Here is a 27,318-nt window from a genome sequence, read left to right as displayed (position 1 = left end):
ATAGAAGTTTTTGGTTTCCTTGACTTCATTGACAGCATACTCTGTTGGCTGTTGTGTTGGTTGTGATTGAACTTACTTTCCTTTTAAGAATGTAATGAGAGAATCATTGGGATGGCTTAAGTTTATTTTTGACGGCCTCAAGTTCATCTTTGCACAGTGGAGCGGACCATGGCAGTACGGTGCAACGTTTTCCCTAACTAAGTCACAAATAAATTTGGTTCTATAGGAGATTTTTCTAAAGTGCTCGTTTAGGTCACAATTTCCAATCAGGGGCTGAAATGGCACTCTAATACCATGTGCTTTGCTATTTGATTTGTAATAAATTAACACAGTTGATGCTTTTTAAATCATCAATGCAAGCGAAAAAAGCTCTTTGTTTCATACAACAGTGCAATAATTAAAACTCTTTTTCAGAAATTCTCATACTCAAAATACTTGACGAAATTCTTGAAATTCACAATTTATACTAAATATGACTTTTCACACTACAATTTATTGCATGCAAAGTTAGTGTGGTTGCCTTTAGTTTATTATATTCCAAATTATTACATCCAAATTTTGTGTTTTTGTGCATTTCAGAGCTCTCGAATTTTTGGCCGCTTTTTCGCTTGCGAATCTGCAGGTTCGCCTGTGTTAAATTTCGAAAAATTATTTAAAATGATTACGAAAACCTGGAAAATTAATGTTTTTTTCTTTTTTATTTGCATTGAAATTTCCTGGCTTGAAAAATTATGAATTACACGGCAACACTTCTACTGCATCTACGTGATGTCCTGGAATCCTTGCGTTTTTCATCTCAAGTATTTTGCGAGAGGGGAAAGCGCCACCTTGTCTGTGTGTATTTTTGCTTTTCTTAGTTTTGTTACTTTTTTCAAAATGTCAGCATTTTCTTTCTCAGTTGAAGAGAGTTTTCAGTACAAAATAAAAGGAGGCATGACACTTTGTTTCAGTACTAACCACGGTCGTGTTTTTTCAGGTAGTTGAAAATGGCGAAGCGTTAACGCACGCCTAGTAATGGAACTAAACGCTGCAGGAAAAAGATAAGTCTCATTTGTAGAATGTATAGCATGATTTTGCTGGAGTGAATAACGTGCCAATAGCCATGCGATGCGTGGAGAGAAGGTTCCCTTTCGAGTCCGAGCGACTTTCGCCTCCTGTCGTGTTTCCGGACTGGCTCCAGCAACGCAAGTTCGGTTTATTGGCTGGAAGTCAGAAACATGCAGAGAGCAACGGGTTCAAGGATTCAATCAGTCTGATCTACAGAATGAAATTGGACAGGTGTTTTGAGGCTCATGATGGATGTGTGAACACAATTTTTTGGAATCAAAGTGGTAAATTCAATAAGTTTGATCATTCTGGCAATGATTAAACCCTGGTTTTGCGGTGCAAAATATTTTACTTTCATAATCCTTTTTTTCGATGCAATCTCAGTTTTTGAAATCGAAGTGAAACTTGCAGGATTTGTTTTCTCTTCGTTATATCTCTCTAAACTTGTTATAAGAGTATATAATGGGTCAAAAAGCTTGTCATTAGAATTGAATGGAAATCTATAGTTTATTTGAACTGTTGAGGCCGTCTTCTGCTGTCTGGATCTGATGATCTTCTTCTGAAGATCTGGAACCCCTTTGAAGGTCGATGTCTGACGAGCATCCGATCAGGCCACCGATCCAACATCTTCAACGCCAAGTTCCTCCCCTTCTCAGATGACGCCAAAATAGTGTCCTGTTCCGGCGATGGTCAGTTGATGTACACTGATGTGTTGAGACCGGAGACTTATGGCTCATTCAGGTTCACATGTCACCAGGTTAGCCAAATAAACCTTAGTCGGGCCTTCATGAATTTCATCCACATTTTAAATGGTTTTCAGGACTTTTTTGGACGAGCATCTTTGCAGTCGAATTTAGGTGGCATCTTGTATCTTACATACAAATCTGAAACGGGCGCTTCTACTAATTAAGTGGTCTGTCAAAGAGAAATCTTGGATTGAAGTTTTATTATCAAATTTTCCATAGATTCAAATAGCCGCAGTTGATTCAAATTTAAGAGCTTTCTTCAATTTCTTAAACCTGAAGAAACTCCATTGTCAGGCGCAAATGTTAACAATTTTAACATTTTAAAAGAATTGTCTCTATATTCCAGTGACCCAAGCACGCCAAAATGTGCGCCTATCTAGTGCACAGCTTGGCCTCGTAATTTTCTCGGTATTAATTTTTTAAAGCAGTCTAGAGTATTGGTTATTGTGCTTACTAAACATGCGTCGATATTTGTGATCTAACATCTTTATTTGTCGGTATTCGATGAGTTGTTGTGGATAGATAATTGAGTCGATTGCGCGTGTTTATCAGATAATGATTGTTGTATCAGTTGTCTTTGTGTTCAGGGATCCACTGCTGGAGTTGAAATTATAAACGAGGAGCCTTACTCATTCATATCCTGCGGGGAAGACGGATCAGTGCGACTTTTTGACACTAGAGTGAGGACCAGCTGCAAGAAACGGTAGTTTTGTATTTCGAAGCTGTTGAAAATTGATACTTTCTTGGAAGAAAAACAAGATTATGGGATTTTCATATCTCTATCTGCCGGATGCTTTCCGGATATAATATAGTCCCTTAAATATAAATGCGTTGCTAATAAGTCACTGATATGCTCCTGGAGTTTGCTAGATTGCTGATATGTTGGATGTTGTCGGCTTATGCTTCCTTGTTTTTATATAGTTCTTTTATAGGTCACTGCATCTTGCTCATCTTAATCGGATCTTTAGTTTCCGTCACACCAGAAAGTTTACCTAAACTTGAAAAAAAAACACACTTAAAACTTTGTTTCAAGATAAAGCTTTATCATATTGGATTGTCACGTAGTTTTCAGCCCAAATGAAAAAATTCAGAAATCAAAAGGCTGAGGGAACAAATTGAGAAACGCATTCATTATCACAACCAGGGATGTTGAAAAAAAATTGTGTGGTACAATTATTGCATTTCAATTTTTGTCAATTGTGTACTGCTCGTTCGACAAGCTTTTCAATTAGTTGTGTATGGAATTTACAACGAGCATATCTGATTCTAGATTCCTCTGCAATCATGACGTCATCTACAAGTCCTCGTGTGGAGTGAGTTCAATCGCAGTAAATCAGTTGAAACCCTGTCAGATGGCAGTGAGTTGCACTGATGGGATTGTGCGTCTGATGGACAGGCGCTTCATGGACCCCCAGAGCAGCAACAGGGGACTTAAAGGGGCATTCATGCGCTTCTGTCCACTCAACGCGCCCAAGTTAGCCACAGCAGACGCAATCTACAGTAATTTAGGATATTTTGTTCCCAAGTATTCTCAATTTCAAACCCCATGTTTTCGTGGAAATTAATCACAGGTAAAATAACTTTTTTAGTTTTGAGCTCAGGGTATCAATATCTTTTAGACTGTAAAAAATTCGTCAAAATTTGCTAGTTAAAAAGTCTGAAGAAAAAAACACCCCGAGCACTAATATTTCATCTTTTTAGTCTAAATTCGGAACAAACCGAATCATAGATTATAATGAAAGAAATAATAGTGTAGCTTTCACTATTTATGATTTCGGTTACTTATTTTGGTATCTTGTTTGTTGAAGTGAGAACGAAAACAGTGACAGGCCAGTGAGGAAGAGAATAACCAGTGTGAAGTTTTGTCCCCGCTCGGGTAAAGAAGTGCTCGTGAGTTACTCGGGAGACTCTTTATATCTGTTCGGAGTAGATGGACAGTACACCAGTCGCAGGACACGACTGAATGAGCAGTCCATGTGCTCGGAAAAGTAGGAATTTTCGTTCAGTGATTACTTTTTTGTCACAAGAACTGCCACATTAAGTGAATCTTCGAAACGGCTGCTGTAAAATTGACTATCAGGCAATAATACCACAATTACGTTCCGTTCCATGCGCGAATTAGAGAAGTGAGTCTAAAAATGCTACCTTAATTGAATTCAAAATTTAACAAAATCATTACTTTAAAATTGAGTTTAAAATCTGTCTCTGACGCTGTGAACGTTTATTTCTCCTTCTCTGTAGATGTGTGCTTAAGCCACACTCAATTAGTGATCTTCGTTTATATTAGATCAAATAGAGTTTTTACAGCAGTTTCATGCTGTAGAAGGTCGTTAGGCAGTGCGAACTGTTACAGAAAGGTTTGCTCCAATCTGAGCAGCGCGTTCACGACAGTTGGTAAAGATCGATGGTATTTTGCTGAAAGATTGGAATCTCACATTTTCCTCTAGACTTGACGCTCACTTCCAAATTCGCCATCTGGTAGATCATTTTTTACTTGCGATGCGAGTATTTTAGTACGATCCTTCTTTTTTTACTAACCTAAGTCGCAACTATTGGTGCCACTTTTGGGGCACCTATACAGCTTTTTGATTGCATGTGCTTTGAAATTTGAATAGTAATAAGTTAACACAGTTGATGCATTTTTAGTTCATCAAATGAACCGAAAAAAAAGTGATTCAAACAACCTAATAATAATGAAATCTCGATTTCAGAAATTTTCTAACTCAATATCAATCGCAGTTTTTGAAATGCATAATTTATACATAATGTGGCTTTATACTTTCCGATTTTTTTTGCTTACAAAGTTAGTGTGGATGCCTTCAGTATGTTATATTCCAAATTATTGCTTGCAAAATTGAGTCTTTTAGTATTTGGTGCCACTTTTGCTGAATGGCATTGGCAATTTATTAGTATATGTAGCTGCTTTATTCGTGACGAGTGTTTGTCGGTTGTTAAGCTTGCGTGGCTGAGGGTATAGTGCGTGAGACTCAAAATCTCTTGATTGCAGTAGGTTGCAGATTCGAATCCTACACGTAGCCGAGTTTTTGGTAAGTCGAGGCTTATTTCTACTTTTTCTTTATTCACTTGATAGAGCTGCTTTTTGGTCGTGTTCTCGCTAGTGTTTGCGAAGCGCAGCTTCGCCTCTGTGTTACACAAGTTTTGTTATTGGATGTAGTCCTTCTCACTTATGAAGGCTGATTGACCAGTTTATCTCATTCAGCTCCAGAGTCTGGTTGTGGATTTGTTGGATGTACTCTAGGTCAGCCGATAGTTACAATTTGACCAAATTTTCAAAATTCTCTTCAGTTGTATCTTGGTCCGCAATCTAGCGAGAGAGAAGCTTGCACACTGAAGGTCAAGATGCGGCTTCCGCTAAGAAGGTCTACAAGCATGAAATCGATAAATGTCCGGTAGACCGTTTGTCGGGAATGATCGTAGGGTGATGTAGCATTATGAGACCGGCCTGTACGACACAAGTTTCACCTCATCGCCTAAAAAAATTACACCGTTTTTGTATGATCTCAGCCAAAGGGATCCGAAGCCAAAGGTAACCCTTCGAAAAATTTTAAGAATAAAACAAAGCGGGTACCCTTTGGCCTGCGTTTCTCAAGTAACTGAAAACAATGTAATGCCCTCACTTCCCCCATAAATTCGCTAATGATTCCATGTATTAACATAAGGGACAATAGATCTGTAAATTTTGCCGAGTTTAATGCTCGGAAACGAAGTACCGTATTTGTTCATTGCTTAATTTGTACGCAAATAGTCTAGTGGAAAGCTCTGATTCACGAGCTATGTATGACAATCGGTCATAGATGCATCCAAGGTAGTCGTTTCAATTCCGGTCTACTCTTATTTTTCTACACTTCGAACATTTCCTAGCCCCTTCAAAGCCCCGTTGAACAATTTCCTCGCCCCTTCGAGCATCGTTTTTGGTACATTGTTGTTGAAAAAAGTTCGAGCAATGACTATTCTGTAAAAGTTAAGTCAGCAATGTAGAATAGATGGACTTTAATTATTTAAAATGTTTCAATCCTAGTCGTATAGTATATTATTCAATAAAGCAAATTTTTCTGTACGTATTTGGCTCTAACCATTTTACTTATTGATTTGTAACAGAAAACATGCAACTCCACGAAATGCAGCTGCACCAATACAACCTCGCGATCACCCAGCAGCCAACATATCTCCACTGCCAGATAGCAACAACAGCACGGATGGACAGTCACAAAACCGAAGATCAATCTTCAGAAGGTTGAGAATCAGAGGCGATTGGAGTGACACTGGACCCCAAGCCAGACCTGCTCAGAGCAGTCAGACAAACTCAGATCAAAATCCAGCAGTGTCTGAAACAAGTGGTGCTACCGACAGAGATGTCGACGATGGGAACCCAGGAGTAGAGGAAGTACCTGATGATGTTGGCGCAAGCAGCCGCAATGAGTCTAGAGGCAGTGGACCTTCCGTGAACATCGCTAGATTTGGCAGTATTTTGAACGAAATGTTAGAGCAGCAATTTGGAGGAGCAGAAGAAGAGCCGACATCAACTGCAAATAATCAGGGAAGCCACGGTATGGAAACATTGAAAAGAGTGGTCTTTTTGCCTTTGCAGCTATTCTAAAACGGTGTTTTTTTAATGATTTCGTAACGTAGCAAAAAAACTTTGTCCCTGAACAAGATCTTTTCCACCAACAATGGTCAAAATAAGATGTCTTGCTTTTGTTTGCCGTAGATGTGTCAGAATCTTTAAATCATCAAACTGGCTCGACCGGACTTACTACCGTATCTGAATTGACTATTCACAATGTCGAACATACATCTCCAAGTTCACCCAGTGATGCAGCTACTTTTCATACCATAGCAATTTCAGCGGAAAATAACAGGGACTCAGATGCTACCGAAGACGAAACTATAGAAACTACAGAACAAACGAATAGTTCTGAATCGGTGTCTCAAGGTCAAACCGAATTCAGTAGCAATTTATTTCGGAACGAATCAGCAAGACCTAATATAGTAATAGAGCATGTAGACAGTAGTGACTGCATCGGACAAACGAGTTCAACGGAGTCTGCAACAGACATGGTAGCTGATAGTTTGCCGACTTATGAAGAGCAGAGGCAGGACTATATTAGACAAGTTAAAGAGGAAGTAAGAAATGCGCCCTTAGTGGAAGAAGGCGAAGATCCGACCAGGAGTGTCGTTTTTGTGAGGGAAGATGAGACGATGGAGCAAGGTTGGAAGTAGCTTTTTTATTGTATCGAGAAATATTAAACGTTTCGAAAAACATAACTTAATCAAAAATTTGTCTGTTTTTGGAAGATGTGTTATGAAAAGCGGCCTAACTCGAAATAAGAGATACTGATTTAGATATTTTTAAATTCTACAGTTCAAGCGCTCAAAATATTTAAAATGGCTATAATTGGTCGATAATTATGTTCAATTAAATCTATTCGCGTTTCAATAGGTGGACAGTCCGCAAGTCAAATAGATTCAACGGGTATCAACGTTTACATGGGAACACCACGCTCACAATCTATCAATGCTGGAAGCCCATCCCTAGTGCAGACTTCAAACTTAGAGGAAGGATCCTTCGTTGTAGAGCCATCTGCTAGTGGCGACTCGACAAGAGCTCGTCAAGACGATGATCCGACTATAAGCCGAACAGCGGAAACACGTTGGGCTAATGTAACTAGTGGCCTTATGAACATGATCCGAGCCCAAAATAGAGCCGCAGCTTCTACAGCCAGGTCATGGACCAGACGTCGTAATGACCTCTTAAGCGGTGCGGCGGCTAGAAGGGCTCGACAAGACACGGGAGGCGAAGACGAAAGGGCAAGTGAAACGGAAGATGAAGATGATGTTGTGAGTGATGGTGATGATCAGCAGAAAAAGGACGCTGAGATTTTGGGTTTGTTGGGGATACCGAATGCGGCAATACGGGTAAAATAATATTTTTCTTTCTCTAATCTACTGAGTTTTCTGAATTTGAAAAAGAAAATTTCGATGAAACTGCAATTAAGACAACAGATATGGAAAACTGAAAAAGATGCATTTTGTTCTCTTACTTCTGTTTAAATTTTCCATTATTTCACATTCGAGCAGATTGAGTAAACTTATAATCGTAGCCTACGATATTGCAGTAGCTTACAGAAAATTTGTTTCTTGTTTCTGCATGTGTTTCTAGCTACTTGACTTTTTTCATCAGTTAGAAAATTGGTTTAAATGGAATTATAACTAATAGATAATTACGCAAGCGAGTTTGCGAGTAGTTAAAGAAAGTGACTTTCTCATCCGGAGGTCCGGGTTTGAATCAACTAGCATCATCTTTTTTTAATATATTTTGAAATTTTTTTCTTTTTGTGTTTTCTTTTCGGGTGTTAATTGCGAAGTCCAACTTAGCCTCTGTGTTAATGTTGATTTTTCAGGTGAGATATACAGGACACCGCAACACCAGAACGATGATCAAACAGGCTAACTTCTGGGGAGACGATTACGTCACCACTGGGTCCGACTGTGGCCACATCTTCGTGTACGAGAGGTACTCTGGCAAACTGGTGACAGTGATGGAGGCAGACAGACATGTGGTCAACTGTGTCCAGCCACATCCCACCAACTGTGTTCTCGCATCTAGGTGAGGTTTGCTCACAGTGCACTGTAGAATACTCACCAATATTTCAAAATAAACTTTTTGGTGCAAAACTGCCTGAAGACTTATTTAATTGATTAAGAGCCATGAACGTAGTGAATACTCTAACATAGATCTTGGTGAGTTTTTTCATGCAAAAGTTAAAATTTGTTTTTACCCACGCTACAGATCGACTTTTAATGGTTTGATTTTTGATTTTTTTTCAAATTTAGTTCATTTCCTTTTTTGAAAGGAAATTAGCTCCACTATCGAACAGCGAAAGTATAAAATTCACGAAATTGACTTCTAATTTTGAAAAGGGAATTTTATCATCAGATTTCTTAGCGAAATAAAAATTTTACCTATTGGGTTAATTTTATCAAAAAAGTGTCAATCATAAATTGTTCCAGAAATTCAAAGAGCTTTAAGGCCATCTATTTTTGCTTTAAAATTCGAAAGTTAGGTTTTTTCTAAAAACAAGTCCGTGTTTTTTTCCCGTTTACTTGCGTTCATTGAATCTTTTGCAGTTGTTTATTGGCTATGTTTGGTTTTGGGTTTTGAGCTTGAGTTTTATGATGCGTGTAGTTCTGAGAAAATCTTTAAAGCAGAAGTCTTTGTTAAAGACCCTCTCTTCTAAAAGAAATTGTTTGTTTCCGGTTTGCTTGCCGTAAAATGATCTTTTAGTTACACTTGAATCAGTTTCTCAAAAAGCTTTTTGAAAAAAATCAGAAGTTAGATAGGAGCTTGTATGAAGAATAAGTGTCCCGATTAGAGTGAGTTTTCGTTTCCTTAACTCAGGTTCAATAGTCGTTTTCATGATCACTAGCTGAGCTGATTGATTGAAAACATTCAAAAGTTTCTAGTTCCAACAGATACTTTCATCATGCCACACACAAAGAAGACACCAATCTGGAAGATTTAGTTTTGTTAAGAAAATAGTCGGAGTATTCTGTGCCATTTACAGAGCTATCCTTTTTTCAATATTAGTTTGATAGTTGCAGGTTGATGTTGTTTCTTCGTTTGTCGAGTTTGATCGGATATGATTCATCCTATGATCATTCGTAGTATCATTTCGCTCTCTCCTGGGCCGTTGATTCATACCCTTTAAATCTTTTATCAAGTTTTTTTTTCATAATAAAAGACCATTGCTTATTTATTTTTGGTAAGACGAAGTAAGAAGGACTCTGGCATAGCTTGTGTTTTTGTCCTCCCGATTTGCACTACCTACAGAAATATGGGAGTAAAGTTTGGTTTCACTTTGATTTTCTCTACTGAAATTGTTGTCGTCGGACAATTCTGTGCTACTTGATCAGCAATCAACTATCCTTGTTTAAGTAGATCACAGCTACAAATTAATGTTCAGGCTCAAAATTTTGGGCGAACTGTTACAGAAAGGTTTGCTCCAATCTGAGCAGCGCGTTCACGACAGTTGGTAAAGATCGATGGTATTTTGCTGAAAGATTGGAATCTCACATTTTCCTCTAGACTTGACGCTCACTTCCAAATTCGCCTCTGGTAGATCATTTTACACTTGCGAAGCGAGTGTTTTAGTACGAACTTTCTTTTTTTCCAACCTAAGTCGCAACTATTGGTGCCACTTTTGGGGCACCTATACAGCTTTTTGATTGCATGTGCTTTGAAATTTGAATAGTAATAAGTTAACACAGTTGATGCATTTTTAATTCATCAAATGAACCGAAAAAAAGTGATTCAAACAACCTAAAAATAATGAACTCTCAATTTCAGAAATTTTCTAACTCAATATCAGTCGCAGTTTTTGAAATGAATAATTTATACATAATGTGGCTTTATGCTTTCCGATTTTTTTTTTGCATACAAAGTTAGTGTGGATGCCTTCAGTATGTTATATTCCAAATTATTACTTGCAAAATTGAGTCTTTTAGTATTTGGTGCCACTTTTGCTGAATGGCATTGGCAATTTATTAGCATATGTAGCTGCTTTATTCGTGACGAGTGCTTGTCGGTTGTTAAGCTTGCGTGGCTGAGGGTATAGTGCGTGAGACTCAAAATCTCTTGATTGCAGTAGGTCGCAGATTCGAATCCTACACGTAGCCGAGTTTTTGGTATGTTGAGGCTTATTTCTACTTTTTCTTTATGCACTTGATAGAGCTGCTTTTTGGTCGTGTTCTCGCAAGTGTTTGCGAAGCGCAGCTTCGCTCTGTGTTACACAAGTTTTTGTTGTTGGATGTAGTCCTTCTCACTTATGAAGGCTGATTGACCAGTTTATCTCATTCAGCTCCAGAGTCTGGTTGTGGATTTGTTGGATGTACTCTAGGTCAGCCGATAGTTACAATTTGACCAAATTGTCAAAATTCTCTTCAGTTGTATCTTGGTCCGCAATCTAGCGAGAGAGGAGCTTGCACACTGAAGGTCAAGATGCGGCTTCCGCTAAGAAGGTCTACAAGCATGAAATCGATAAATGTTTGTCGGGAATGATCGTAGGGTGATGTATTATTATGAGGCCGGCCTCTACGACACCAGTTTCACCTCATCACCTAAAAAAATTACACAGTTTTTGTATGATCTCAGCCATAATGATCCGAAGCCAAAGGTACCCTTCGAAAAATTTTAAGAATAAAACAAAGCGGATACCCTTTGGCCTGCGTTTGTGTTACTGAAAACAATGTAATGCCCTCACTTCCCCCATAAATTCGCTAATGATCCCATGTATTAACATAAGAGACAATAGATCTGTAAATTTTGCCGAGTTTAATGCTCGCAAAAGAAGTACCGTATTTGTTCATTGCTTAATTTGTACGCAAATAGTCTAGTGGAAAGCTCTGATTCACGTGCTATATATGACAATCGATCATAGATGCATCCAAGGTAGTCGTTTCAATTCCAGTCTACTCTTATTTTTCTACACTTCGAACATTTCCTAGCCCTTCAAAGCCCCGTTGAACAATTTCCTTGCCCCTTCGAGCATCGTTTTTGGTACATTGTTGTTGAAAAAAGTTCGAGCAATGACTATTCTGTAAAAGTTAAGTCAGCAATGTAGAATAGATGGATTTTAATTATTTAAAATGTTTCAATCCTAGTCGTATATTATTCAATAGAAGCAAATTTTTCTGTACGTAGTTGGCTCTAACCATTTTACTTATTGATTTTGTAACAGAAAACATGCAACTCCACGAAATGCAGCTGCACCAATACAACCTCGCGATCACCCAGCAGCCAACATATCTCCACTGCCAGATAGCAACAACAGCACGGATGGACAGTCACAAAACCGAAGATCAATCTTCAGAAGGTTGAGAATCAGAGACGACTGGAGTGACACTGGACCCCAAGCCAGACCTGCTCAGAGCAGTCAGACAAACTCAGATCAAAATCCAGCAGTGTCTGAAACAAGTGGTGCTACCGACAGAGATGTCGACGATGGGAACCCAGGAGTAGAGGAAGTACCTGATGATGTTGGTGCAAGAAGCCGCAATGAGTCTAGAGGCAGTGGACCTTCCGTGAACATCGCTAGATTTGGCAGTATTTTGAACGAAATGTTAGAGCAGCAATTTGGAGGAGCAGAAGAAGAGCCGACATCAACTGCAAATAATCAGGGAAGCCACGGTATGGAAACATTGAAAAAAGTGGTCTTTTTGCCTTTGCAGCTATTCTAAAACGGTGTTTTTTAATGATTTCGTAACGTAGCAAAAAAACTTTGTCCCTGAACAAGATCTGTTCCACCAACAATGGTCAAAATAAGATGTCTTGCTTTTGTTTGCCGTAGATGTGTCAGAATCTTTAAATCATCAAACTGGCTCGGCCGGACTTACTACCGTATCTGAATCGACTATTCACAATGTCGAACATACATCTCCAAGTGCACCCAGTGATGCAGCTACTTTTCATACCATAGCAATTTCAGCGGAAAATAACAGGGACTCAGATGCTACCGAAGACGAAACTATAGAAAGTACAGAACAAACGAATAGTTCTGAATCGGTGTCTCAAGGTCAAACCGAATTCAGTAGCAATTTATTTCGGAACAAATCAGCAAGACCTAATATAGTAATAGAGCATGTAGACAGTAGTGACTGCATCGGACAAACGAGTTCAACGGAGTCTGCAACAGACATGGAAGCTGATAGTTTGCCGACTTATGAAGAGCAGAGGCAGGACTATATTAGACAAGTTAAAGAGGAAGTGAGAAATGCGCCCTTAGTGGAAGAAGGCGAAGATCCGACCAGGAGTGTCGTTTTTGTGAGGGAAGATTAGACGATGGAGCAAGGTTGGAAGTAGCTTTTTTATTGTATCGAGAAATATTAAACGTTTCGAAAAACATAACTTAATCAAAAATTTGTCTGTTTTTGGAAGATGTGTTATGAAAAGTGGCCTAACTCGAAATAAGAGATGCTGATTTCGATATTTTTAAATTCAACAGTTCAAGCACTCAAAATATTTAAAATGGCTATAATTGGTCGATAATTATGTTCAATTAAATCTATTCACGTTTCAATAGGTGGACAGTCCGCAAGTCAAATAGATTCAACGGGTATCAACGTTTACATGGGAACACCACGCTCACAATCTATCAATGCTGGAAGCCCATCCTTAGTGCAGACTTCAAACTTAGAGGAAGGATCCTTCGTTGTAGAGCCATCTGCTAGTGGCGACTCGACAATAGCTCGTCAAGACGATGATCCGACTATAAGCCGAACAGCGGAAACACGTTGGGCTAATCTAACTAGTGGCCTTATGAACATGATCCGAGCCCAAAATAGAGCCGCAGCTTCTACAGCCAGGTCATGGACCAGACGTCGTAATGACCTCTTAAGCGGTGCGGCGGCTAGAAGGGCTCGACAAGACACGGGAGGCGAAGACGAAAGGGCAAGTGAAACGGAAGATGAAGATGATGTTGTGAGTGATGGTGATGATCAGCAGAAAAAGGACGCTGAGATTTTGGGTTTGTTGGGGATACCGAATGCGGCAATACGGGTAAAATAATATTTTTCTTTCTCTAATCTACTGAGTTTTCTGAATTTGAAAAAGAAAGTTTCGATGAAACTGCAATTAAGACAACAGATATGGAAAACTGAAAAAGATGCATTTTGTTCTCTTACTTCTGTTTAAATTTTCCATTATTTCACATTCGAGCAGATTGAGTAAACTTATAATCGTAGCCTACGATATTGCAGTAGCTTACAGATAATTTGTTTCTTGTTTCTGCATGTGTTTCTAGCTACTTGACTTTTTTCATCAGTTAGAAAATTGGTTTAAATGGAATTATAACTAATAGATAATTACGCAAGCGAGTTTGCGAGTAGTTAAAGAAAGTGACTTTCTCATCCGGAGGTCCGGGTTTGAATCAACTAGCATCATCTTTTTTTAATATATTTTGAAATTTTTTCTTTTTGTGTTTTCTTTTCGGGTGTTAATTGCGAAGTCCAACTTAGCCTCTGTGTTAATGTTGATTTTTCAGGTGAGATATACAGGACACCGCAACACCAGAACGATGATCAAACAGGCTAACTTCTGGGGAGACGATTACGTCATCACTGGGTCCGACTGTGGCCACATCTTCGTGTACGAGAGGTACTCTGGCAAACTGGTGACAGTGATGGAGGCAGACAGACATGTGGTCAACTGTGTCCAGCCACATCCCACCAACTGTGTTCTCGCATCTAGGTGAGGTTTGCTCACAGTGCACTGTAGAATACTCACCAATATTTCAAAATAAACTTTTTGGTGCAAAACTGCCTGAAGACTTATTTAATTGATTAAGAGCCATGAACGTAGTGAATACTCTAACATAGATCTTGGTGAATTTTTTCATGCAAAAGTTAAAATTTGTTTTTACCCACGCTACAGATCGACTTTTAATGGTTTGATTTTTGATGTTTTTTTTTCAAATTTAGTTCATTTCCTTTTTTGAAAGGAAATTAGCTCCACTATCGAACAGCGAAAGTATAAAATTCACGAAATTGACTTCTAATTTTGAAAAGGGAATTTTATCATCAGATTTCTTAGCGAAATAAAAATTTTACCTATTGGGTTAATTTTATCAAAAAAGTGTCAATCATAAATTGTTCCAGAAATTCAAAGAGCTTTAAGGCCATCTATTTTTGCTTTAAAATTCGAAAGTTAGGTTTTTTCTAAAAACAAGTCCGTGTTTTTTTCCCGTTTACTTGCGTTCATTGAATCTTTTGCAGTTGTTTATTGGCTATGTTTGGTTTTGGGTTTTGAGCTTGAGTTTTATGATGCGTGTAGTTCTGAGAAAATCTTTAAAGCAGAAGTCTTTGTTAAAGACCCTCTCTTCTAAAAGAAATTGTTTGTTTCCGGTTTGCTTGCCGTAAAATGATCTTTTAGTTACACTTGAATCAGTTTCTCAAAAAGCTTTTTGAAAAAAATCAGAAGTTAGATAGGAGCTTGTATGAAGAATAAGTGTCCCGATTAGAGTGAGTTTTCGTTTCCTTAACTCAGGTTCAATAGTCGTTTTCATGATCACTAGCTGAGCTGATTGATTGAAAACATTCAAAAGTTTCTAGTTCCAACAGATACTTTCATCATGCCACACACAAAGAAGACACCAATCTGGAAGATTTAGTTTTGTTAAGAAAATAGTCGGAGTATTCTGTGCCATTTACAGAGCTATCCTTTTTTCAATATTAGTTTGATAGTTGCAGGTTGATGTTGTTTCTTCGTTTGTCGAGTTTGATCGGATATGATTCATCCTATGATCATTCGTAGTATCATTTCGCTCTCTCCTGGGCCGTTGATTCATACCCTTTAAATCTTTTATCAAGTTTTTTTTTCATAATAAAAGACCATTGCTTATTTATTTTTGGTAAGACGAAGTAAGAAGGACTCTGGCATAGCTTGTGTTTTTGTCCTCCCGATTTGCACTACCTACAGAAATATGGGAGTAAAGTTTGGTTTCACTTTGATTTTCTCTACTGAAATTGTTGTCGTCGGACAATTCTGTGCTACTTGATCAGCAATCAACTATCCTTGTTTAAGTAGATCACAGCTACAAATTAATGTTCAGGCTCAAAATTTTTTCCCCAGTTTGATTTCTTTTTAAGTTCAGTTCAATTCCTTTGTTAAAAGCAAAGAAAACTCCACTATCGGACAGCAAAAGTGGAGGCCACGAAAACGTGATCGACTTCCGGAGTCGAAAGTGGATTTTAATTTTGTGATTTTGCAGCGGAAGAAAAAAAATTACCTATTGATCCAGATTTCTCAAATTGAGTGAATTTTTAAAAAAGTGTCAATCAGTTGTTCTTGAAATTCAACGAGCTTTAAGGCCATATGTTTTTTTTTGAAAACAAAACAGTTGAATTAGTGTGATACTTATAGAATGTGCGGACGTTTTCAACCAATCAACGTCCTTTAAACAGTCAAAATCTGACTGAGCTTCATGCTTTTGCTTTCAATTTTCGAGTTCTAGATTTGATTGGCTAGCATAATTTTCGATCATTCGGTTCTTATGCCATGAGGGTTTCCCCCAAAACAGGTTAATGTCTGCTTTGTGGGACGCGCCACAAAAATCAGTCTAATTATAACAAAAATGCCTGCTTGAATTTGATGCTTCAGTTTGAAGTTTTCTGGTTTCTTAAAGCGAATTTATGAAAGTCTTGCCTATCATGCCATGTTATCGCGGATTAAAATGCCTCAGTTTTCTCACAGTTAACGTTTTTTTTTCAGTGGCATCGATTATAACGTCAAGATCTGGGCTCCCACGGGACCGCCTGGACTAGGTGCCCCTCCCCACATGCTAGAATTAGTAGAAAGAAACATGGTGATGCAGCGGCAAACACGTGATCTAATCACAGTACCCGCCTCATTCATGCTGCGTCTGCTAGCTATAGCTTCGGCTCGAAATAACAGACAAGAGTCGAGTGGTGGAAATGACGAGGCAGAGAGTACTCCTAACGCGGCGACCCAGGAGACGACAGAAGGCGAAGAAAGGTCAGCAGTGAGTGAAGAAATAATTCAGACGCCGCCACGAGAGGAAGAAACTAATGAATATTCATCTGATAGTGACTGAAATTTTAGTTTAGTCTGATATCACGCCACTTTTTACGAGTAGCTATAAATTTTTGAGAGTAATACAATTTAGAGATCACTGTTTTGCATCTAGTTGAAAGCGTTACATGAGAGTTAAGCGCCTTTATTTCAGGGGTTTTAATACTGAAAGCATATCACTCGTTCATGATACAAGCAGCGTTTGTGGTATAAGATCAGTTTTTGTCCAACGCGCAACTTTGTTTCCAGTTTCACTAGCTTAGTTTCTATGTGGCTATTTCGAATAGAATCAGATGCTTTTCTTGAAGCATACTCTTTGGTGTCTAGTATTCGGTTTTATTGCGTGAAATTAATTATAGATGCTGGCTGTCATTAATATAGTAGTAAGAAAATGGGGCTGTGATGTTTATATTATGCAAAAACTATATTAGGCGAAAATAAAAATGAAGGATCAACCGGACAATCTCCCCCTAAGTGACCTACCGTAGAATCTCCCCCTAGCCACGTATTAATTTTGAAAATTGATTTTGTATAAAATATTAATTTCAAACAAAGTTGCAGAATAGACTGCTTGAGATAACTTTTCAGAAGTATTAACTATTTTATACTGTTAATTGACCAAATTATTATTCATAGTTATTTTTGAATTAATTTTTTGACTACTTATATCAATTTAGTTTGCCCTCAAAGTTGATATGTGAATATAAGTAGTTTATCCACCCCAAAAAAAATTGACTATGGGGAAATTGTACGGTTGATCCAAAATGAATACTCTAGGAAATCTAGGAAAAATTAAAACGGAAATTTGGGTTGATCACGCTAATATTTCCTCCGAAATCAATGACAAGCGGACAAAAAATAATCTGCCGATTGTTGGTTTACAGCGATAACCTGCTCTAATTTTTTTTTACAGATTCCAACCCTCTGTTGGCAAGCTCGCAACAAGTTGAGGCAACTGCAGAGGACACTATTTTGCTTTTCACAAAAGCACACACAGTAGTGTATTTTAGTAGGCATCTTCGTTTTTTTTACAACCCATTGCAATCTATTAGCACGTTCAGCTGCTCTATTGGTGGCTGAAGTTAGCAGCTTTTCAAGGGCCCGTGGCGCAGATGCTAGAGCGTAAGACTCCAAACCTGAAGATAGGAGGTTGGAATCTGACAAACAGTCAAAGCTTTTTTCGAGGCTTAAATTTAGCATTTATTATATGGCTTTACACCAGCGAATTTTAGTGAGCGTTCGTGTTATACTACGGTTATTCTTTTTTCCAACATTAGTCGTAACTAGTAGTCCAAACTTTTGGGGCACCTGTACAGCTTTTTGATAGCATGTGCTTTGACATTCGAATTGTAATAAGTTAACACAGTTGATGGATTTTAAATTGATCAACTGAACCGAAAGAAGCTAACTGCTTCAAACATTAAAACAATAAAAACTCGATTTCAGAAATTTTCTAACCCAATATATCTCGCAATAGTTTTCGCCTATTATAGTCACCCTATCAAGAATGTGTGAAATCATAGATAATGAATTTTATTTAATAGCCTGCAGTAAAGCGTTTCTAATCGAAAGCATGCTTTTGATCGAACTTATGCAAACGCTGTTCGGCAGAAAAATTTACCAGTTCGATCGTGTGATTATAGTTTTTGGTAAAAGCTTGTTAACAGCTGCGTTTGTTTAACATGTATGATGAAAATTTAAACCCAGTCTGAATTTTGGACACTTGTACAAAACTCGCGTTATTATCAATTTAATTTGAATTTTATAAATTTCATTAAGTTTTTAAAAAATGAATATATATCTCGCCCAGTTAGCGAATAGTTTTATTATTCTGAACTTTAAGTATGTTTGGGTGAACGAAATTAACCGGAGACCAAATGTTCCGCAACTTTCTTCAAAGTCATAGCATTGATGATTTTCAATCTCATCAAGTGAAATAATAATTAGATCAAACCTACAAAAGCTATAAAAAAGGCCGTTTTACTAAGTTAATCAAAATTATATGAATGAAAAACTTTTTTTTATTTAGGAGAGTTTTAATTAATAGTTTATATTCGGTTAATCAGTTCAAACGGGTTATTGAGTTGATTAAGAAAATCGAACACATTCGGAGTAGATTAGTACCTTTGTTTTGTAAAACTCACGTTCAATCTGAAATTTTTTTTGAGATGTCACCCTTTTATAGCTTTTATTGATGTTTGTTTATCATGAAGTGATGGCCATTTTGTCTTTTAAAATAACACTTTTCATGAAAAGAGCAGTTCTGAAGGTTTTGAAATACTAATTAGATCAAACCTACAAAAGCTATAAAAAGGGCCGTTTTACCGAGTTAATCAAAATCATATGCATGAAAAAAATTTTTCGTGCATATTTTTTCTCGCTTTCTTTCTCGGACTTTCGAATAGATTGACAAAAATTTTGAGCTTAGAATGGTGTTTCTCCAGATATATTTGACGATGAATTTAACCTGTAGGCTGTTTTGTCAAAAATTTTTTGTACAATCTAAATGATATGATTCTTTGAGCCAAAAAAAAAACAAAATTTAAAAAAAAAAGTTTTCCATGAGAGTTTGATCATCAATTGTTTCGCTGATTTGGGTACGACTTTGCCAGTTTTTTTTTTAACGCGTTGTGTAAGTGTGAAGTATTGGAGGCGTGGAGGAACTTTGTTTTCCGTTGTGTTTCAGTTTTTTTTAATTTTGTTTTCCACGCAAAATCAGGTACCACAAATAATCGTCGGACTGGGTTGAGTATATGTCATATTGAAGCGCTTTCAGTCATGATTCGAACGATATATTTAAAAAATCCAAAAAAAGTACCGTGTGTCGAGAAAAACCGTTTTAGAATTTTTGATTTTCGGTCTTGATTTTTTGATTTTCGGTCTTGATTGTCTCGAAGCCGTGAAACTTAGATTTACTTAAATAAAGGTAGTTTTTTGGAGTTTTCTAGCGCAAGCATGGGAATCAAAAACTTGACAATTCAAACGTTTTCTGCAAACGTTGAAAAAATTTTTGAAGTGTTTTTAAATTTTGTTTAAATTTTTTTTTCGTTTTCCTTGTCATTTTTCTTTAAAAATTGTTTTCCAACTGACCTATTCTACTATGACTCTGAAATAAGCCCAAACTCTATTTTTTCGTTCTGATGTTTTTCTACAACATGCAGATAAAACAACAACATTTTGAAAAAACTTTTTTTTTGCATTTTTTAAGACTGTGGTCGGAACATTTTGTGCTATTTGCAAAGTAACCGGCTATCCTTGATTTAAACTGAATTTATAAATTTAGCTAGTTAAATTTTTCTTCATCGCAAATTTAGTTTTAACACTCGGAAATTTTCTATTCCAATCATTTAAAAATTGGGGAATCTTTGTATTCGGGTGTTCTTGGTTTTTTTTTGCTTTTTGTTTTCCACGCAAAATCAGGTGCCACAAATTTTTATTGGACGGAATTAAGTTATATAACATAGTGAAGCCGTTTCAGTTGTGATTCGAGCCACATTAAAAAGTTTTCAAATTTTTTTTTCCAGTGTCGAGAAAAACCGGAGAAATTGTTGATTTTTCGTCTTAATTAGAGCAAATAAAGCAAGCGAGCAGGCTTACAACAGCTAGATTGTGCCTAATCTAAGACCTTAAAACCTTATTTAAGTAAGTAAACTATTTTTTGGAGTTCTGTTAGCTCCATTTGGGAACCAATAACTTCAAAAAATTCAAAATTTTCTGCAAAAATTTTTGAAAAAATAAAAAAAGTTTTTTTTTTAGCTTTTCTAGTCGTTTTTTTTCTACAAAATTTTTTTTCCAATTTGCTTACATTACTATGATTTTATATTATGCCTAAATTAGGTTTTCGCGTCAGATCATTTTGTCATACCAACCAGAAGAAAACTTTTTTTAATTTGGAAAATAAACCTTTCTAAACCTAAATTTCTAAAGAGCATGGGCGGAACATTCTATGCTACTTGCACAGTAACCGGCTATCCCTGTTTCTTTTTCTTTTTGTTTTCAACGCAAACTCGGGTACCACTAAAAGTTTTAGGAATGGGCCGAATGATATATCATAATAAAACCCTTTCAGCCGTGATTCGAACGACATTAAAAATTTTCAATAAAAAAGTCCCGGTATTGAGAAAAACTGGTTTAATATTTTCGATTGTTTGTCTAAGTTCGAACAAAAAATGCGTGCAAGCAGGCTTACATTAGCTTATTTTTGTTTAATTCAGGTCGGTAAAACTTATTTTTATCCAAATAAAGTTGTTTTTGGAATTTTTCTGTACCATTTGGGTACAGAAAACTCTAAAATTCCAACAATTTCCGCAAAAAAAATTTTAAATATTTTTTGTTTTTCAACATTTTTTTTTCAAATTTGCCTCTTTTTACTTTAACTGCCTACGATTTACTTCTCTGTTCATATCGTTTTGCCACAGCACGACCCTAGTTTGAAAAAAAAATGTGTGTTTTTTAGACGGAAGATTCTGTGATACTTGCACAGTTGCCGTCTATCCTTTTCAATACTGAATTTGAAACGCAGTAATGATTTATGTAAAGAAGCACCAAAAAAATTGAAAAGTTAAATGTAAAATTTGTTTTTCTCAAATTGTATTAATTTGAGACAAAAAAAAGAGGGGAACATTTCAACATCAACAGTATTGTGCAATTTTTCATTTGAAATTAGTGCCTAAAAATCCATCATTCTTGCTTTTTTGATAGACATTTAAAAATTAAGCAAAACTATTGGTTCGATTACTTGCAAATCTATTTCCAAATAAGCTTTTTTTGTTTTCAGCCAAACAGAGTGTAAAGAAATTGTGTTCCTCTTAGTGAGATAAAACTCAAAGGCAAAAAGAGTCTTTTTGTTGGGCTATTCAAAGAAGCTCATCTTGCTGTAGGTTTGTCAGTAGCGTTGCTAATTTTTGGGTAATTTTTGATTGAATAAAGCATTAAAAAGTGATATTTTTTAAGTAAAGGTGTGGGCCCAGGTTTTGCAATTTAAATTAAACTATAGCAATTGTGCCTAATTTCCAAAAAAAGTTTCCTGATCATTGTTTTTCATCTAAAATTCAGAAAAAAATTCGAAGTATACTTTTATTTCCTTCATCTGGATCATTTAAATCCACACTAGTGTAGGAGTAGCTGATTTAAAAAAGAATTTTATTTTTCGAAAAACTAATTATTTATTATTTAAAACAACTCCGTTCGTTTACGTTGAAGGGCACTATAAACACTCAAGGTTTTGCTCTTATTGATTTCCGCAGGATCTGTGTGCTAAAAAAACTGGTTGCTGTAATGCTAATGGGCCTTACTTCGCTTGCAATAATTGTGTTGGGCGGCAATTGGCATAGTAACTTTGTACCAGGGGCAGATTTGGGATTTTTGGACGGTTGGGCGGATTTTCAACAAAAATTCGAAAATTTTGTCGACCTTTGATAAGTCGAGCGCGCCAGAACAGCATAAAATACCCTATTTAGACAAAATTTTTTGTGCTGCAGGCATATTCGTGAGAAGTCAGGCCAAAAATGCCATTTTTGGGCATTTTTTGGAAAGTCTCGACCAAAAAATTGGGATTTTTGGCACATGCTGCCCTTTCAAATTAGTATATACTACGCCAAAGTGTTTTAGAAAAATTCCTTAGATTGGCCAAAAATGGATGTCATGAAATAATATCAAAAGAGAGGGCGCCGAAAAACTACGCTAAAATTTGCTATTACTTGTTATCAACAAAAAATATTTCTCCTTTTCTTCCCTAACACTGCCTTTGTGGTACAAAGCATCATTTTTATGTGGTAACCATTCATTTCACATAACCTCTCGACAGTTTACAAATATGTTGAATGTCACTATAGATACTTAATAATCTCAAGAATTCAATTTTATGTTTTTGTGTATTCAGCAGTTTTTCGAAAAACTGGTAGTGGACACTATCAATAAAAAACATCAACAAACTTTGGTCAATTTTCCAGTTCCAACAGTTAATGAGACTTTCGACTTCGTTTTTTCGGAAGTATATCTAGAAGACATAGTAAGATGCAGAAAAAAGGCCAAAAATTATTTCAAGGAAAAGTATCATAAGCAACGCGGTTTTATTTACATGAGCGGTTTTAGATACGTTTTTTTTCTAATTACCAAGGAATTAGTACTACTTTTAATCAGAACCGGACAAAAACTTTTAGGTTTCTTTCAATCGAAACTTCAATCTTTTGAACGAACCAAGGAATTAGTCTTACTATAAATAGGAAGCGGACAAAAACTACTAGTTTTTTTTTCAATCAAAACTTCAGTTATTTGAACAAAGTTTGTATGGCTTTCAAAACTGCTGCATAATTGTTACATGAATATTATCTAACAGTTCCGTGTTTTTGGCTGGTTCTTAGTTCGGCTTTTTCGTTTTTATGTACCACCAGTTTTTCATATCTATGTTGCTATGTGTCCAAAATGAGTAAAGTCTTGAACCGGTTATTTATAAATCTTTATTCTTACAAAGAACACACAGAGAGTTTATGCTTGAGGTGGGTTTTTAATCAGCCTCTCTTCCATGGTTTAAACTGATGGCAGAATTTTTTATGTCTCTTGTTGACGTCATTGTTTAATGTGGATCCAAGGACCTGTTGATGGTCATCATCCTCACTGTTATAAAATGTCTCGTCCTCATCCAGTTCTTCTGCTTCATTTTCCGAAGATGTTGGTTGGTTGTCATCTTGGTCTGTTCTAAAGGTTGCTTAAGATTAAGCTATTTGTGTTTCGTTTATTGAGAAAATCGAGTGCATCCTCAGTGAAAAATTTACTAAATGTTAAGACAGACAACAAAACCTAACGTGTGCTTATGCACTGCTAAATTCAAATCTAAAAATGACTTGATGACAGAACCAAACAAAGGTTTTATTTTTATTGCTGTTCGAGTTTTGGCATGTCTTGGAGTTTTCCGAGCAATATCTTACGTTTAAATAGCAATTTTTTTTTCAAAATTTGTAAGTGAAGCTATTTACGCAACTGTTTGATAAAGTTTTTCGTGAAAAATTTCCATTCTACATTTTTCACAACCTAAATTAAAAAAAAAACTTAGGTTATTCACATCTTCGATAATCACTCGGCAAGGTGGTAGCACGGACTGGGATACAAGTTTTTAGACTTCGAAGACACGGATTAGGTTTAACTTCAAGCTAATCTATATCTGCAGCCCAAAAGCATAGTGCAAGTTTGTTGTAGCTTTTTTACAATTTCAACGTGAAAAATATCTTCACTGATTGAAGTGATTAGTGTTTTGCTTCATCAAAGATGCAGTTCGCTTCAAAAATAGTCCAAGAAGAAAATCACGAACGTTCTTTTTTTTGTAAAATTCTATGTTCTAAGTTTTTGTCTTTTAATTCTATGAAAGCGCACGATTACTTTGAACTCTATTAATTCTGTATTTTCGTCGTGCGATCCAATCAGTTTTCCATAAAATAAAAAATCTCATTTCTGATTTTAGAGTTCCCTGCTACAGCATAAAATGGTTAAACTTGTTCTACAGAGTGCTTCCTTTGCGTTTAAAGATCGTTAATTTTTGAATTCTTAAATTAGATAGATCACCATTAGACAATTGTGTCAGTGAACAAAAGGAGACTAAAAAGATAAGAGACTTTTTCAAGAAAAACTTTAACTAAAGAGTTTGAAAGAAAAAACTCATGGCTTGAGAGTTTTGTTTCAATTTGAAAATCTCATATGAATAAAATTTTCCTGATAGAAAATCTCAGGTTGAATAAACTGGAATAATGAATCATTTTTATTCCACTGGCAATCATTTTTTATCAGCACCGTTTGCATTTTTGTATGTAGAGCGCGTAATTTGCCTTTTTTTCGGCAAACGATTATGAGTTAAAATTACGGAATGCTTATATAAATAGTGGCATTCATAAGTGTATTAAAAGGTATTAAAGCGCTTCTGTACTGGTTAGAAAACTGACATTTTAGAAAACTGACTTTAAAGAAATTACAAAAATCAACTAAACCTATAAAATTGTCTTCATTACGTTCATTGACACTTGGAAAAAAATATTTCTTTGCCTAGCTAGTCTTCATGTTATCAAATACTGCTGAAAAAATTTAACTGAAATAACTCCTTGTCTGAATTGCAGCACAGTACTGGTTACATATTAAAAAATGACGTTGTCATCTAATTAAAACGCGTTTTCTCTGATTTTCTTAACGAAATGGTATTTGTACTAGTTCAGCCATTTATTAGTTTCATTCAGGGTCAATTTTTGATTGTACTCAATTCCAAGACTTCTTTTTAGAGTTATAATGTCACTTACTAGTGATAATGACGTGATTGTAAATAATGCATCGAATTTTTTTTTTGATAATTTTCATTTTTCAATTTTTTTTGTCAATTTGTTTTCAAAACAACAAAATCAATTAAAATGAAAAATGGCAAAAGGAATATGCATTTTTAATATAAACTGGCTCTAACAAACTTTGTTGAACTATTTTAAATGGCTTACAGCCTCCTGTTTCGTTTGCGGTAGTCAGAAACAGCATAAAAAGCTCCAATCACTGCAATAACCGAGAGCGCAAGCATTAGAAGGTGCCACTGAGAGGATTTCGCCACCACTGCGGTCAAAGCATTCGAAAATTGCTGTGCCTGCTTTTTTGCTAAATAATCAACAGCTAGAACGTTAAAATTCTCAACATTTTGCACTTGTTTCGATACAGGTTTTCCAAATATTGGTCAAAAAAACTATGAAAGAATGCTCTGAAGTGTTGTTGAAGTATTGACAAAAAGAAACACCTATTAGTTCGAGAACACGGTGATTGCCTGTTCAACTCGTTTCAGAACTTTGTTCAACACGTTTTTCAGCAACAAAAATTTTACGGGTAATATCATAGCTATGTTGTTTTCTCAAAACTTGAAGTCAGCGTTTTCTGAAATAATAACATTTTTGACCTTCCGGCCAAAATAAAATGCTGATTTTTTTTCTAAATCCTTCTGACATTTTTTCACATAAGCTAATTACTTGCAAAATGAAAAAGTTGAGCAAAATTTACAACCTTTGGCTTCGTAGTAATGAAATGCTCTGACAATTTCGAGTTCGTACAAACCCTCTTGAATAACCCAGATCATGTCCTGGAAGTGCTTGGTAGCCACAAAAATAGCCATAAATAAAGCTAAAAAAGCAACCAAAAGTAACGTATAAGGGCCTCGTATGCAGCTAATTACTCATTAAGGAACTCTAATTTTTAAAAAATTTACCTGCGTTTAAATTCATTGTATGTATAAAATAGATGACAAATAGTTTTTATTGAGTAGACAGAAAATTTACATACAAATGGTGTTCAAAAAGCACCAACAAAGTTTCACAGATTTCGAAAAACTATTTTTACCCATTACATTAAGCTGCGCATATCTTTTTTAGAGATGACGAAAACTGAGCAAGCGTGTTTTTTTGACGGTATAACCGTCTATGTTCTTTTTTTGATTGCATTCAATAGACGAGTCGCGAGGATTTAACATAGTGTTATTTATGATATGGATTGAAACAATTTGACAAATCATATCAGCCTGCTGTTTAGAAACCGTAGCCTTTTTTAAAACTTAAAAAGATCTAATGAAGTAATCTTCCACTGCATTGGGGAAATGGTACCATAGAATAGTATCAATTTCTACTTAACCAATACAATAGCCTCTGTTGTAGGGTGTGATAATGCGTTAATACGTTACTAGCGTAACTAGATGCGACAGGGTGGGTATTAAAAAAAGTTGAACAGTCGATTAGGGTGACTATTCTGATGGACGAAAATTTTCAATCAATCACAGTTGTAGAATTTAGTATCAAATTCCTGATCGTTGAACGCCGTATGCACAAAACCGAACGCAAGAAAATAGACTGCAATTAAAATTGTATTATCTGCTGATTTTGATTTGATTAATATTTAATTTCTTTGAGATTTCAAAAACTCAATTCTGATTGACAAATATTTGCTTTCAAACATTTGAACCCTCCCTTTAAAGATTCCACTAACAATTTTACAGTAACATAAAAACTTTCGATAAAATACGATCAATGATTTTAGTCTGGTGGTAAATAACTATTGATCTTTGAAGCTATTTGTTCAGACGCAGTATGAATTTCTTTAATCTGAGGTTTAATTTTAACCTTTTTCTTTAAGAGTTGGCCCAACTGCTCATCCACGATGAAATTCTTCATGTTGGAGGGACCAAATTCTGGAAAATCGATATTGGCTTATCAGAAACGATTTTTTAAGCAACTCGAAAAAATCGCGAGCAAATTATAGGAACGCAAAAAAAATTAAAAGTGTCCAATTCAATATTGATCAAGATCATAAGAATCAGATAATACAAACAGATTTGAGCAAGTTCTACAGATTCGAGACAAAAATTTATGCAAAAACCTGGATATTTATGGCCCGATGAGCCGACGCGCGAATTTCATGCCCACCTTCAGCAGCTGAGAGAATCTTAAAGACTGCCAACTTTGCCTTCGGTTTTTTGTATTGGACATTCAACCAATCAGAATTTGCCAAGATTATCTAATTAGGAAAAAAAATCAGTTAGATTTACTTTTGGTTGAAAATTGATCCGTATTCTGAGACTCATTGAAGCAAACATCGTTAAAACTTACTCAAGCATATAAGGAGCTACCAATTCAGTTAATTTTGTTTCTATGATTGCACTTAACTTTCTATTTGTACATGCCGTTTTGTTTTTTTTTCAAAAAATCTTCGGTTAAAGATGTAATTTTTAATGGCATAAACCTTGTGTGATGAAGAGAGAATGAGAAAGAGACAATGGCGTGCGCAATCAATTCTTTGTTTTTAGGTGTTTTATATGAACAATAACAATTTAGGGCAATTCGCGGCCTTGGCTATTAGCAAAACAAATGAAGTATTGCCACTATCGGAATAAATGATGACCTTTGTGCGCAGCGGCGAAAA

At 36.1% G+C, this 27,318-nt stretch overlaps 2 protein-coding genes across 2 annotated transcripts in view; one reads left to right on the top strand and one right to left on the bottom strand.

The window, feature by feature from the left end:
• The window catches only part of LOC134839017 (dynactin subunit 6-like), a 275,517-nt gene that overhangs the window by 221,074 nt on the left and 27,125 nt on the right, over nucleotides 1–27,318 (bottom strand). The gene's annotated exons all lie outside the window — the stretch shown is intronic.
• On the top strand, nucleotides 981–16,489 carry LOC134839712 (DDB1- and CUL4-associated factor 6-like). The gene is made up of 14 exons (XM_063855334.1): nucleotides 981–1,331; nucleotides 1,572–1,804; nucleotides 2,381–2,496; nucleotides 3,064–3,267; nucleotides 3,602–3,781; nucleotides 5,913–6,361; nucleotides 6,523–7,023; nucleotides 7,255–7,730; nucleotides 8,216–8,421; nucleotides 11,552–12,000; nucleotides 12,161–12,604; nucleotides 12,893–13,368; nucleotides 13,853–14,058; nucleotides 16,078–16,489. The coding sequence occupies exons 1-14, from the start codon at nucleotides 1,103–1,105 to the stop codon at nucleotides 16,418–16,420; spliced, it is 4,512 nt and encodes a 1,503-aa protein (XP_063711404.1). The 5' UTR covers nucleotides 981–1,102; the 3' UTR covers nucleotides 16,421–16,489.

This window comes from Symsagittifera roscoffensis, chromosome 2 (assembly GCF_963678635.1).
Source record: "Symsagittifera roscoffensis chromosome 2, txSymRosc1.1, whole genome shotgun sequence".
In the NCBI taxonomy this organism is placed as follows: Eukaryota; Metazoa; Xenacoelomorpha; order Acoela; family Convolutidae; genus Symsagittifera; species Symsagittifera roscoffensis.
Note: the sequence above shows the minus strand (reverse complement) of the source record. Positions and strands in the feature narration are given on the sequence as shown.

Bases quoted from the DNA above. Each gene is read 5' to 3' on its own strand.
- LOC134839712 (XM_063855334.1), top strand. From the start codon at position 1,103: ATGCGATGCGTGGAGAGAAGGTTCCCTTTCGAGTCCGAGCGACTTTCG. The intron at 1,332-1,571 runs GTAAATTCAATA...TGAACTGTTGAG, and splicing joins AATTTTTTGGAATCAAAGTG to GCCGTCTTCTGCTGTCTGGA. The intron at 7,731-8,215 runs GTAAAATAATAT...TTGATTTTTCAG, and splicing joins TACCGAATGCGGCAATACGG to GTGAGATATACAGGACACCG.